At 36.3% G+C, this 15,617-nt stretch overlaps 1 protein-coding gene across 2 annotated transcripts in view; it reads left to right on the forward strand.

The window, feature by feature from the left end:
- The window catches only part of NKAIN2 (sodium/potassium transporting ATPase interacting 2), a 1,030,851-nt gene that overhangs the window by 859,741 nt on the left and 155,493 nt on the right, over window positions 1–15,617 (forward strand). For both annotated transcript variants that reach the window (XR_499978.3, XM_038000565.2), the window contains exon 4: window positions 4,497–4,697. Coding sequence is in view for 1 of the 2 variants with exons in the window: in XM_038000565.2 (XP_037856493.1) it covers window positions 4,497–4,697 (201 nt within the window). In the remaining variant the exon portion in view is untranslated. The remainder of the gene's footprint in view (window positions 1–4,496; window positions 4,698–15,617) is intronic.

Here is a 15,617-nt window from a genome sequence, read left to right on the forward strand (position 1 = left end):
TCTCTGAAAGGTGTTATCAAAAGAATGAAAAGACAAGCCATAGACTGGTAGAAAATATTGCAAAAGACATATATGATAAAAGACTACCATATATGATATTTTAATCTATATTTTTAACAATATAATTTTTATCTTTTTAAGACTAAAATAGGCAAAGAACTCTTAAAACTCAATGATAAAAAGCAAACAACCCAATTTAAAAATGGGCCAAAGATCTTAGCAGACATCTCACTGTAGAAGATAAACAGATGGCAAATAAGGATATGAAAATAGTCTCAACATCATATGTCATCAGGGAAATGCAAATTTTGCAATATTCATACAACCAAATTTTAGAGAAATTATACAGAATGGTGGGAAATAGAAAGGGAATATTTCTAAAAACATTACTTCATACATTTCATACTAGAAATACGAGATAATACTTACATGATAAACAAATAATGTTAATATGAGCATGATGTTTACAAAACAAAAGTAAATACTTAAAAGTAACAGTTATAAAAAATGAAAGTGGTTGCCTTTCAGTAGGGTACTATGAAATGGAAAGGATTGTGGACAAGAAATGCTATTTTTGGCTATAACTTTATGGTAAATGTAATTATTAAAAATATATGTAGCTAATTGATTTTCTAAATAATAAATAATATAGAAAGCACATAAATAAATGTATGAAGTAATAAAATATTTTACTTGTCATCCAGACAATAGGTTCAAATGATCTTTAGAAATCTCAAACATAAATTAAAAGAAAAAATACCAAGAAAGTAAATAAATTTTAAAAAAGAAAAAAAAAACAGAACTGACCCTCTAGAGAAACAAAAAATAAAAAAGAGAGAGAGAAAATAGAGTTCAGTGTTACCAGTTGGATTGTGCCCACTCCCCTAAACTCATGCTTATGGCCTAACCCCCAGTACCTCAGAATGTGACTTCATGTGGATATAGGATCATTTCAGATGTAACTACTTAATGAGGTCATTAAAGTGGGCTCTAGGCCAATACAACTGGGGTCCTTATTTTTTAAAAAAAGGAAATTTGGATACAGCTTGGCACCCGGGGAAGTTGCCATGTGAAATGAGGGCAGAGATTAGGGTGATGCTTCTACAAGCCACAGAATGCCAAATATTACCAGCACACCATCAGAGGCATGCAATGGATTCTTCTTCACAAAAAGCCCTTTGAAAGAACCTTACTTACACCGGGATCTTAGAATTCTGGCCTCTAGAACTGTGAGAAAATAAGTTTCTTCTTAAGCCCCCCTATTTGTGATACTGTGTTATGGCAGTCCTAGCAGACTAATATGGTTACTGTATTAGAAAGAGGAACTAAAGATGGTTCAGATGTCTGTTAAATCCAGCATAATTCTCTGCCAGTATTCTTGAAATTATGGAAGAAAAATCAACTAAAGATACCATCCCGTATATTATAAATATTTTGTATAAAAATATTTATACAATTGTTAATTTCTCTTAAGAAATCAGTATTAGGAAAGAAAAGATTGTCTTTTTTGGGGCAATGGTATTCTTCATTCTTTTAGATAATGATAGCTGTGTTCCCATTGTGTCTCCATTATTACCAACAAGTCAGTTCTGAATTGAGTATCCAAGTGAGGCACTTACTCATGTCTTGGTTTCCTGGCTCACTAGCTATCATCTCCATTTTTTTGGCTCTTATTTTTTACCCTTGTTTTAATGGTATATGTTTGCTTTATTATGACAAGTCTCTTTTTTTGGCAGTAGTTAGGATATAAATAATTAGTAAATAAATGATCACTTCTGACACCATAGCTCTAATGGCCAACAAACTCAACTTACATCAATGCTTTTTAAAAACTTGTCTCTGCAGCTATGGTTACTAACTGTCCTGGTGTGCGGGACTAAGGGACTTCCAAGGACAAGTGACTTTCATTGCAAAATGCATGACAGTCCTGGGCATAATGGCATAGTTACCTATCTGAATCACTTCTATGTCTAATAGATCACAAGCCTGTTTTCACTGTCACTGCTTTGGGCTCTAGTCCCTGTTTGTAATTATGATTACCCCCTATAAACCCATGCATAGTTGATTATTGAATCATCTCGCTTTGTATGATAAACAATTTTGCTTCAACCGATGAGGAGCAATAATGCAAATAACCAGGTTCTAAGTCTCAGAAAATCCTCCTTACCGTTGTTTCAAATGGAATCTCATAGTTGGTCTTGACTTCCTGCGAGAGAGGGAGGTTTACCGAGACCTTGAGCTATGTATATTAGATATCACCAGGAATTAGGGAACTGGATTGTGTTCTTGCTGGGGTGTACAAGCCTGGCTGCCCTCATGGTTTAGTCTCTTGTTGGTTGCCTTTTTGAAAGCTTTTCTTTTTTCTCTTAGGCCCTGGGGATTTATCCAGTTTGCTTTGGTAACCAAACATTAAATGATCATGATTCTGAGAAAAATAACATAAAAAACATTCCTTTCTCATGATTTCCCCTGCAGGGCTCCCCATGGACCTGATTCTTCTGTTACCATTGGATAAAATAAATAGGAGATCTCCTACTTTTGTGGTTATTCCAGATAATAAAAAGTTATCCAAAGTCACTATAGTTTCCAAAGAATTCTCTGTTCAGAAATTAATATGTCTGACATTGTAATAAAAAATCCAAATTGTATTCAAAATTAAACTTCTTCCTTCCTGTAGGGAAAAGTTGTATGCTTCGTGTTTCACTTTGGTCCTTACTAACTAACCCCATCCGTATCTCACAACTATTATCTGAGATCTCAGACTCCACTATGCTTGGAGTATAACAATGGAGAGGACATAAGGGAGCAGGAGAGATATCTAGGTACTAACAGAGTTGGGTGGCTAATGAAATTGGGAGGTGTCTCAAGACACTTTTCTGGGGTTTTCAGAGACCCAATTGCATTAAATATCTCATCTGTAGGTACATGATTTAGTTGGTGTCTCTTCCATACTTACCATATTTTAACACTCCCTCCCTCATGCCCTAAGAATAGGTGATGGTCAAGATTCAGCCATTACCCCCCTACCCACCGGTCTTCTTGGAAATCCTCGGAAGAAAACCCTTGTTAGCTCTCTCATGACAGCTCACATCTGCTACCAAGAACTATTACTTTAGATCCATGATATGTAGCAGTGCACTTTCCTTTCACATATTGCCTAATTTTTGTTTGACTACTTAGCAGGTAACTCTAGCCACAGGCTCTATTTTGAGATTGGTCAGGCCTGAGTCAGACACTAGCTGCTGTGTTTCCTAGGTTCCAAAGATACTTTGAAGCTTTTCTCAACAGGCTTGCAAAAAAAGAGAGATCACCCGCACCCCACCCAACCACCACCATGGAGATGATGACACTCGTAGCACACCTTTTTCCAAAGAAGTTCCACTTGTAATCTCCATATTCCCTGACCATTTCAACTCAACCCTTCCATATGTTAAATGTGAGTGTGTGGCTCCATGTCACAAATGATGACTTAAGACATTATCTATACAGGGTCTGCCTAGTCCATCAGAACCTCACTTTGGAGTGAGTAGTTGGCACCTATTGTGGCCGTAACTATCACTGAAACTGATATAGTGCAATTTCCCATAACTGAACTTTTTTTCTTAGAATTTATGACTTCATGACTTGCTGAATAATAAAATGCTTTGATGCATTTCCTTTAGCCGTTCTTTCCCCAGAAGACAACATTTGCCCATGTGCCATTGATAGCTCCATGTTGGCATAGGTGATTGCAAGCTCTCTGAGTGCAAAACTCTACTTTTATTCCATTTTATTCCATTTATACCTGTGTATCACCTAACATGTTTAGAACTTCATCTAAATAGTTGATTTATTATCTCCACCCTGCAAGAATTTGATAATAATATTTCCTAAAAAATATTTACTACTTAATTCTTAAGAAATATTATGACCAATTTCACAAAAATTGGTAAGATTGGAGAGACACTAATTTGCCCAAATAATAGGAAGGGAGTAAAAGCAAGTAATCTTATGTTTTCTTAAGTAAGGGTCTTATAAATTCAAGCATTAGCCACAATATTATGTTAAATGTTGCAGAATTGAAGTATAGCTTTAAGATTTAAAATGTGTGAAAAGTAAACATTTTGAGAGAAAAAATAAAGCAGATTTAGAATAGCATGAACTTCACTTGATAAAAATTTAAATCATTCTCTTTGTAATATATGCAAGTCTTGAAAGGTAAAGACTCTTCAGTGTTATAATGAATATAAATCATTAGTAATGTAAATCACTAGGAATTTCTCTAATAAAATAATTTGATCTATATTATGATAGGAAAAACCTTCATAAATAGGATGAATCCACAGATGCATAATTACTTTAGCTGTGTCCTTGCTTTCTGTAAAATACAGTATGGGGGAGGAAAACAAGCAAACAAACCCACATTTCCAAATGGGCAAGTCAAAGCAAGTCAATCCCAAGTAAGCTGACTAACATTTATAAAGTAATTCTCATCCTTATAAATTGCCTTCTTGCAGGAAACAGACCTTATCCTGACTTTTAATATATCAATGCACCGATCTTGGTGGATGGAGAATGGACCAGGATGTACGGTGACGTCAGTGACACCCGCCCCAGACTGGGCCCCAGAAGACCATCGCTACATCACGGTCTCAGGGTGTTTGCTGGAGTACCAGTACATAGAAGTGGCTCATAGTTCCCTCCAGATTGTCCTCGCAGTAAGTGTTGACAGCCAACCGCTCCTTCTAGTGCCTCTGGGGTTGTTTTATTTCTGTGCAAACTAAGTGCACACAAATGGAATCTGTGGATAAAGTGTGGCCTTTTTGCTTTTTCCTCATTAATGCGACTTTTAACAGGAAAATGTCAGGTTAAACCAAACCATCCCCTGGACTTAATGTGCTGATTTTCTTCAGCAATTAGTAAATACCCTTTGTTATCATCAGCATTTTACACAGGAAATCCAATCAGTCAAGATACGATTACTTGACTTTTGGTAGATGTTTCCAAGGATTCTGAAGGGATGATCAGCGATTTTTTCATAACATTCTACAATACTCAAAATTATAAGATTTCAATAATTGTTTTCTCTTCTAATGCTTCTTTTGGCTGTGCTGCTAGCCCTGGGATTTCTCTTTTCCATTTGCCCTATCTCCTTCTTCCTTCGTAGATTTCTCCCAGGCACCATCCATCACCTTTAATCTCCCACTTTTTTTCCAGAAAAAAATTCACATCTTCTACAGGTTCTACTTCTAAGATATTCATGCCTCCATGTTTCATAGTACTGTGCCAATAAAAAACCATCCTTCTACCAGGAGGCAGTAGGACTTACAAATAACTTATGTGTACAACATATGCCTATTTTATATAAAATACATGATTTAACATTGTATTACTATGACAAAGAGATAAATTAAAACACCTCTTTCTCAAGAAGGCCAACTGCATAATGTCATGAGATTTATAAACCTAGGGCAATTTTATGACACATGAATCCATTTATTCATTACAGATCTTAAATGTAGAACTGCATATATTTTTCTTAGATTCATGCGGATGTGCAATTGATGTGCATAGTATTAAAATTGTTAGCAACAAAGGATGCAAGTAGAATCTGCTTTTTACCTCTTTAGTTAATTATTTTGGAAATGATATTGACTCACAGTTCTTGGATAACAATGAGTAATAGTTTCTGGGTAGAGTGGCATACAATTCAGAGAAGCCAAATTCTTCTGGCATTAAAAAATTATGTGAGTGTGTGGGTGTTAGATGATATAACTAATATATCCTTGTTATATTTTTAATGGAGTGTGTGTGTGTGTGCGTTGTGATAGACTAAGGAAGCTAAGTATGCTATGTTAGTAAACACTTCCAAATTCTCTGTAAATAAAAGCCATAAAGATTTCTTCTTGTGTGTCAGCAGGAGGCTCCATGGATCACTGTCACTAAGGAAACAAGGCTAGTTGAGTAGCCAGTATCTCCATCATCATGTGTTGCCGTGCCGTGCCAGACAGCAATAATAGCTGCAGAGGGTCTACATAGGCAGACACATGCTTCTGCTTGGAAGGAGAGGCTCATTGTTCACAGTTCATTGTGCAGAATTGGTCACACAGTCCCACCCAATCACAGAATGGACACGAAAGAGGAAGGGCTGTTTATTTGGAAATCAGGATAAATGACGTCCAGAACATTAGAATTATGTTCTTTGCTAAAGCACTAAGTAATAACCCTTGAATATGTTCAATCATAGACACTCCTTCCAATTAACAAACTCTCCTGTAATAGTTTAAATCAAAAAGTGCTTATTTTACTTATCCTGAAGTAGAAATAAGTTAGATTTGCTAGGATGGAAGTAGCCAATTCATTCTTTAAAATCCATTTAAATCAAGTAACCATTATCACATGAGAAAAGTGAAATATATCTGTGATTTGGGGTCAGATAAAATATCTTTATATATGTGTTAAAAGGAGGTTTTAAACAAAATGTTCCTTCTGTAGAACTGCCTATCTTTACTGTACCCACAAGATTTGGGAAAACTTCCACCTATATTTTAAGGATGAAGTGAAGATACAGTTTATGTGCATGGATATTTATGTATGACTATTTAGAGAGTTATTTGAATTACTTTGTGTGTGTGTGTGTGTGTGTAAACAAGATTCACAGATTTATTAAATGCCACATAAAATGCTGACACATACATAATGTGCTAAAAAAAAAATACATTTGGACATGGGGGCATATGTTGAAGTTGACATACATACCCAAAGAAAAAATAATTTTCCGTAAGTAAAAACCATCTGTAACAGCAAGGTGGCTAGAGTGCAAAGAAGATGGATGGGTTATCCCTAAGAACAGATGTGACCAACATTTCATGCTACTGGCTCTTGTTTCTCCTGTGTGCATTCCCCCCAGTGAAGTGAAGGAATAGTTTGAGTAAACCACCCTAGGATGTGACATCTCTACCTCTACCCTTTCCACCTGTTCTTCTTTCCAGGGGTGCACTACTTTTGCAGTGTTGACTGTGGAACACCAGAGTTAGCAACTGCACAGCTAAGCCATTACTTGGAGAAGTTTCAACACATTTTCTACTTTTGAGCTTGCTATTGTCTAGCCAGCCTTGGGTTGAATGCATCTGCTATACAGAAAACTTAGCAAATTTGAGCTTGAGTTTTATAATGCAAACGAAAAAGGGCTTATCTTTAACAACATGCTCTGCAAACAAAATTTCCTGTCTTCATTCTGATCACTGATGCAATGATTAATTGATGAAATAGTGTCTTAAATCTCTGTCCCTCCCCTTTTCTGTTACCCAGATCATCTCCTTGACAATCAAATGTCCCATTAAATCAGTCTACTGTAAACTTCCTGAGTGCTTGTCTCCTTCTGGCATCTAGAGAAGCAAAGGTGTCAGGACCTCTGACCTTGAGGATGTCACGGTCAAATATACAGCAAAGTTCTCCAGAGTACAAACCAGGTGCAAACAGGCACATTTGGGGGATATGGTAGACAAAGAATATGGCTTATGCAGTTTAAGGCACAATCTTGGCTTCTTAGCTCCATGCAGTTTTGTAAAGTCAGCTGAACTCTTTCTCTTCTCACTGTTTTCATCCAAGCCTTTGAAACTGCCCTCTCTTCCAGGATATCTGGCTTAAATCTGCTTTCATAAACTGCTGCTTTCTCAGCCACTGCTCTTGATTAACTCCAAATCTCTCCAGCTCTTTTTCTCCACCCTCAGTCAGCCTTTCTTTCACAGATTCCTGAACCCTGGCAAGCCTGTCACCCTGTTGTTCGGTTTTCTGCCAATCAACTCCTGGCTGATTTTGAAATGAGCATTCACAAAGCCCACATTTGCATCACACATACATAAGATATCTCCAATCTACAGCCAAAGGAAGACAAGTATAATATCCATATAATTGGGACGAGGGGCTATTAATCACACAGCTTCCAGCCGTGCAGAAAAGACTGCCAGAACACCATAATGATGAGCCAGGTGTGATATTTTGAGCTTTCTCCTTCTCCAGCCATATTTTCTTCTAGTTAGTATCAGATAGCACATTCAAAAGGAATACAGGTGTGCACAGTTTTAACAAAACCAAAAATAAAAAAATCCACATTTTCAAAATAGATAAAATAAATGTATGTGGGGAGAGCCAAGGAAGAGATCAACTGCAGAGATATTATTGTTCACGTTACAAAAAAATTAATCGGATTCCTTCAGACAATGTGTGATTGGAACGGTGTGGATTATAAAATATGTTCACATGAATTAAATCTTTTGATTGTGTAACAGTCCTCTGAGGGCAGCAGAATAGGTTGAAAGCTCTTCCTAAGATATTTTAGCTAATAAATAGCGACAATGAACATGCTCTCATACCAAGGTTGGGAAATAGTCTTCAACCTGAATGCCAGCAGCAGCTGATGTGTAATGGATTCCCAAAGTCTAAAAAGTCAGGGTTCTCCAGCAGCAAAGGATGTCATGATTGATTAGCTATGTCTGCCACGGGTGAGGGGAATGAAGAGGGATGTGTCTCACATTTATTATGCACATATTAAACTTTACTTCCTGTGATTGCCTGGGCGCGGTGGCTCGCGCCTGTAATCCCAGCACTTTGGGAGGCCGAGACGGGCAGATCACGAGGTCAGGAGATCGAGACCATCCTGGCTAGCACCGTGAAACCCCGTCTCTACTAAAAATATAAAAACTTAGCCGGAACATGGTGGCGGGCGCCTGTAGTCCCAGCTGCTCAGGAGGCTGAGGCAGAAGAATGGCGTGAACCCAGGAGGCGGAGCTTGCAGTGAGCGGGGATCGCGCCACAGCACTCCAGCCAGAGCGAGATTCTGTCTCAAAAACAAAAACAAAAACAAAAAAAACTTCCTGTGATAAAAACAATGAAAAGGGAGTGTGTTTTACAAACAAATGTGCAGAAAGAATAATTTTTTGAAAACAATTTAAGAGGAAACGTGTATTACGATAGCTGACCTAGCGATGTATGTTCAAATATGTTAATATTACAAAAATTCATCTGGGTAGGGGCCTTAATATCTCTTTACCACATCCAGAGAATCAGTATTTCTAAATTTAATATGAACTTCAAACAAATTGCTTGTTTTGTTTTTTCTTTATTTCCTCTACTTTATTTCCTTTACTTCTGACACACTTTAAGTTCATGGCAGGTTGACTATGATTTTTTTCTTTAGGCAACTGGCAGAAGGTATTGGTAAAATATATATATATATAAAATATATATATTTTATATATATATATAATATATATAATATATATAATATATATATATTATATATATATATACACACACACACACGCGCACGCGCGCTTTCTGTTTTCCCACAGCCATTAGTGTTGGCTTAGAAACAGTTAGAGCAGGGAAGCCATGGATGACATTAGAAAACATTTTAATACCTGTTGCCTGGTTCATAGCTAAATATAGTTTAAAGTCAAGTTCTCCTTCAGTTATATCTATTACCTATTCAGAAAACTCTCTACTTTGTAGAGTTCATGAAATGGTAAAACTTACTTTTCAACAGATTGAGGAAAATAATGTAGATAAAATATATACATTGGGATCAATAAAGTCACAGATGTGTTTAGTTATGTTGTTAATAATTTATGTTTGCCATTTGGCTGGCTCAGACTTACTGAGGGATACCATTAGTGAAGAAATTTTCCAAACTTTGAAACTCTTTATCCAAGTGGACTTGAGGTTGTGTTGGGAATGGCACATGGGTGTTTCTTTGGATATAGCTGATGTTGATGTATGCATGCGAGTGGCCTTATTGTGCATGTTGCTGTTTGATGCCTCTTTTAATCTGAAACAGTCCCAAATATTTTGTCATTAAGATTTGAATTCTGACTTCCATGTCACCTAGGATATTGGCCATTCACATTTTACATGTTAAATCTAAGTTGTGAACTTGTGTGGTTTAAAAGGGATGAATGGGAAATGGTATGAGCTGATACCTAGCTACTCTCCCATCAGAAGTGGTGTGGTTGCCATGGCCATGGGAATATCCTTTGTTACATTTATTTGAATTAAAAAATGCATACAGCCAACAGACACATGAAAAAATGCTCATCATCACTGGCCATCAGAGAAATGGAAATCAAAACCACAATGAGATACCATCTCACACCAGTTAGAATGGCAATCATTGAAAAGTCAGGAAACAACAGGTGCTGGAGAGGATGTGGAGAAATAGGAACACTCTTACACTGTTGGTGGGACTGTGAACTAGTTCAACCATTGTGGAAAACAGTATAGCAATTCCTCGAGGATCTAGAACTAGAAGTACCATATGACCCAGCCATCCCATTACTGGGTATATACCCAAAGGATTATAAATCATGCTGCTATAAAGACACATGCACACGTATGTTTATTGTGGCACTATTCACAATAGCAAAGACTTGGAATCAACCCAAATGTCCATCAGTGACAGACTGGATTAAGAAAATGTGGCAAATATACACCATGGAATACTATGCAACCATAAAAAAGGATGAGTTCGTGTCCTTTGTAGGTACATGGATGCAGCTGGAAACCATCATTCTCAGCAAACTATCGCAAGAAGAGAAAACCAAATACTGCATGTTCTCACTGATAGGTGGGAATTGAACAATGAGATCACTTGGACTCTGGAAGGGGAACATCACACACTGGGGTCTATTATGGGGAGGAGGGAGGGGGGAGGGATGGCATTGGGAGTTATACCTGATGTAAATGACGAGTTGATGAGTGCGGATGAGTTGATGGTGCAGCACACAAACATGGCACAGGTATACATATGTAACAAACCTGCACATTGTGCACATGTATCCTAGAACTTAAAGTATAATAACAATAATAATAATAATAAAAGAAACAAACAAATACAATATTCCTCAGAGAGGAATGGTTCTGAACAGATGAAAGGAGGAGTAAAAAAGAAACCCAATGAAGCTGATTTGGAGAGATGGAAAAGTACAGGGAAGAAAGGATTTTTTTTTCCTTTTTTTTCTTTCTTTTTTTTTTTTTTTTTTTTGAGACAGGGGCTTGCTCTGTTGCCCTGGCTGGAGTGCAGTGACATGATCTCAGCTCACTGTATCCTCCACCTTCTGGGCTCAAGTGATCCTTCCACCTCAGACTCCTGAGTAGCTGGGATTACAGGCGCAAGTCACTAGGCCTGACTAATTTTTGCAATTTTTATAGAGACAGGGTTTCGTCGTGTTGCCCAGGCTGGTCTCAAACTCCTGAGCTCAAACCTACACCCACCTTGGCCTCTGAAAGTGCTGGGATTACAGGCATGAGCCACTGCTCCTGGTGGAGAATTTCTTTAAGTTTACATACACTGGAATGCACCCATTATAAATGTACTATCTGATGAGTTTTGACAATCGTATTTTTAAACAAAATTATGGAAGGCCGTTGTTTTAGGCTGAGCTCCTGTGCTAGGCCCCAACAGACCAGACCAAACCAAAACAGAGTCACTTATGCCACATAATCAAACTGAAACTTCAAGGAAGCAAGCAGATAGATCCCCAGACAGACCAGTTTTTTGAGAACAGGAGATTCCAGTCTACCTGAGTCAGCATAATGAGGAAGTTCCTCTGCTTTAACTTTTCGGAAAAAAAAGTACCTCATATTAATCAGTGCTATTGTTCTGTTTCCTTGTTTTCATCTCACAAACCCCAGTGTTCTGCCTTAGCTCGGTGGGAGGTCTCATCATATTTTGTAGAACGGAGTCTATCCCAATTCACAAGTCTTGAGCAAAGCTAAACAGATCTATAACCAAATTTGTGGTAATTTTGTCTGTTAACAGTATACAGCTATGTAACTACTACTGTGATTAAGATGAGCATTTCTGTCACTCCACGAAAGTTCCCTTCTGCCCAGTATTCTTTCTGTTACTAAAGATTAGATTTGTCTTTTCTCATTTCATATTAATAGAATCATACAGTATGTACTATTTTGTGGTTTCTTTTGCTCGTTGTAACATTTTTGAGATTCATCTAGGTATCAGTAATTTAGTTCTTTTTATTGCTCATGTGTTTATTGCAGGGATATATACAACTTGTTTATTCATCTACTGAAAAAAAAATTAAAAAAATAAAAAGAAATTAAAAAAAATTAGACTTTTAAAGGAAAAATAATTTGATTTTAATTGATTCACAGTAGAAAATGATTTCATCATTTAAAAGTTACAGATTTTGGCCAGGCGCGGTGACTCACGCCTGTAATCCCAGCACTTTGGGAGGCTGAGGCCAGCAGATCACTAGGTCAGGAGTTGGAGACCAGCCTAATCAACATGGTGAAACACTATCTCTACTAAAAATACAACAAAAATTGCCAGGCATACAGGTGCACACCTGTAATGCCAGCTATTCAGGCTAAGGCAGGAGAATTGCTTGAAACTGGGAGGTGGAGGTTGCAGTGAGCCAAGATCATGCCACTGCACTCTGGCCTGGGCTACAGAGTAAGACTCCGTCTCAAAAAAAAAAAAAAAAAAAAAAAAAGAAGTTACACATTTTATCATTTTTCAGACACTAAATTAACCAGATCTTCAGCTTCACAGTTTGACAAAAAAACAAAAACAAAAAAACAAAAAAACAAACAAACAAAAAAAAACAAAAAACACATGACTTCTTAAGCTGATAGAAAATATTATGTCAAAAAACATATATTTAAATTAAATAACATTTCAGTATTTCCCAAACTGTTATTGTATACATCAGTTTGAACTAGGTGACTATAGGAGAAAGAAGAAGGAATATAATTAATAGTTGTTTGTTATGTCTTGGTAGTATTTTCGGTATACTTCCCAGAAATTACTGTTGCAAATTGGGCAATTTTCAATTCTCTGCTTTCATTAAAACTGAAGGAAGACCTAATAGATTTGTCAGTTAGTAGACTATTTGAAATAAATTTTGTTATAGATAATTATGTAAATTGTGGCATGCAAAAAGTTGCTGGAGTTGAGTGGCATCATTATAATGAAAAGTCTGACTTCAATACTTCTCTATTTAGAGAAAAAGATTTTTCAACACTTAAACCCTAAGGAGAAAAAACTAGAAATGGAATCATCCTTAATTCTGTCTCATTCTAGTGCTAATGTGCGGTGCCTCACGCCTATAATCCCAGCACTCTGGGAGGCAGAAGAAGGTGGATCACTTGAGGTCAGGAGTTTGAAACCAGACTGGCTAACATGCTGAAACCGTGTCTCTACTAAAAATACAAAAATTAGCTGAACGTGATGGTAGACGCATGTAATCCCAGCTACTCGAGAGGCTGAGGTGGGAGAATTGCTTGAACCCGGGAGGCAGAGGTTGCAGTGATCTGAGATCATACCATTTCAATCCAGCCTGGGTGACAGAGCAAGACTGTGTCTAAAAAAAAAGAAAAAGAAAAAAAGAAATTCATATCAAATAAAATTGTATTTTATACCTAGTAGTTTTAATCAATATTTATAATAAACAATGTTATTTTGATCAATTTTATAAAACAATTATTGTGTTGATAAACAAGAATACATTTTCAACACTTAATGCCTTATGGACATGGGAATAAATCAAATTTAAGTTATACATATATAATTTAACATACATACAAATTTATACATATACATATATATTTTCTGCAAAGAAGTGTGATAGAATGATCAATACAAAAATTTCAAGTTAAAAAACATGAGCACAATATTCTATGGAAGCAGTGGAGTTCAAAAAGAGAAAGAATTACATAAAATGTATGATCTTTAAACAAGAATGTGTACATATATCTTAAATGAAAGAAGCTGAATTTCAAATCACAGTGGTATTCAAATTTCATTGGATTTATTTAAAAGAATAATGTAGTAGTTCCTTTAACATCTATTAGTATTGATAATGTGCCAAAATAAACAGACCTTTTGCAGCCAATTATTCTAGTCCATACTACCCAAAGAAATCTACAGATTCAATGCAATGTCTATTAAAAGTCTTAATATAATTTTTACAGAAATAAAAAAAACCCTACAATTCATATGGAACCACAAAACACCATGAATAATCAAAACAATCTTGTGAAAGAACAAAGTTAGAAGTATCACACTTCCTGATTTCAAAATATTTAAAAAGCTGCAGTAATTGAAACAGTATGGCATTGGCATAAAGACAAACATATAGACCAAAGGAACAGAATAGAGTCCAGAAATAAATCCACATATAATGGTCAGCTGATCTTCAACAAGGTTGTCATTTAAAGTAATGTTTAAAAACATCAAGCATCAATTCTAAATGTACATAGTTTTCAAGTGTTTAATTCTTTCCAAATATATGGGAGCAGAAGTGGGAAGTACTCTAAGTCAGCAGTTCTCTATACTGGCTGAGAATAGGAATTTCCTATTCGGTTGTTTAAAGGGTTACCATGATATGACCGACTCATGGAAGTTTTCTTTCCTTAGGCTTCAGGTAGAGACTACAAGGTACACTTTTCAAATTTTTCATCAGAAATATTAGTGCCTTCCCTTTCTCTTCACTACTAATTCTTCTACATCCTAAATTGCTCAGAAACACATGGTGTCTAGTCAGGAAAGATGATTCTCTAATACCAGAATGGCGTCACAGCTCTGATCGCTCCATTGACTCTTTATGGGCCCTGAGAGTCATTTCCTTTCTGGGACTGCGGGGTCAAGCCTTTCACATAACTAGCCTTTTATCAAATAATGAATCTGTGTATCTATACTGTGCGTACTGTACTTCTCAGTAAATCATGACTTGGTGTAGATCTGGAATTGAAAACTAAGTCTTCAGATTCTTCCTAGTCCAGTATCAAAGACTCTACAACAGTTTTCTTCTTAGGACAAAACTGTCTTGTGCCTGCAATAGAAAATAGACAGAATGACTAGCCCTGGGCTTCTTTCCCAGTTCCCATGGTGGTTCAACAGCTTTGTTACATGACCTCAGTTATTATGTCTACTACTCCAACTCTAGTTCTCCTGTGTACTCAGAAACACAAACCTGCCTGTCAAAAGATAGTAATCCAGTAAACAAAATAAATGTGCTTGTTTTTCAGTAACATTAAAATAGTTTATACAAATAGTCGCAAAAATATGGGAAGAAGAACCAAATACCAATGTAAATAGAGTTTTCTCTATGGCAATGTTACTGAAATAGGAGAATGAAGGTGGTAAGTAGAATAGGGAAAGGACATTTCTTGGCACAGTTCAGAGTTGCAAAGCATGTATAAATAAGCAAAGTCCTACAAACTAATTTCAGAACCTTGACTGGATCTATCCCTGAATAGTAAGAAATATTATTACTGAATAGTAAGAAGTAAGTTGTTGTTACTTCTGAAATGGGCACAAGTTTAACTTTCCAATCTATTCTCTATGCCTCTAAATAATAATAAATTCATTTGAATATTATCCCCTTCTGAGTGTAACACCTTGATTTTAATGTCAATCAAGTTTTGGTTAAAATCAACACTAAATAATTATCATGTTTTAAATTTTATTTCACTTTATTACTGAAAAGTGCACTTGTAAATCGGTGAGTGGTTCTGTGAGCCCATGAATTAGCAAAGTGCAAGAATTTAAACAGCCTCTAAAGTCAGATTATGTCTAAGATATTTTTTGCTTTTAATATTCTCAGGTATTCCCTATA

Source organism: Chlorocebus sabaeus, chromosome 13 (assembly GCF_047675955.1).
Source record: "Chlorocebus sabaeus isolate Y175 chromosome 13, mChlSab1.0.hap1, whole genome shotgun sequence".
Lineage (NCBI taxonomy): Eukaryota > Metazoa > Chordata > Mammalia > Primates > Cercopithecidae > Chlorocebus > Chlorocebus sabaeus.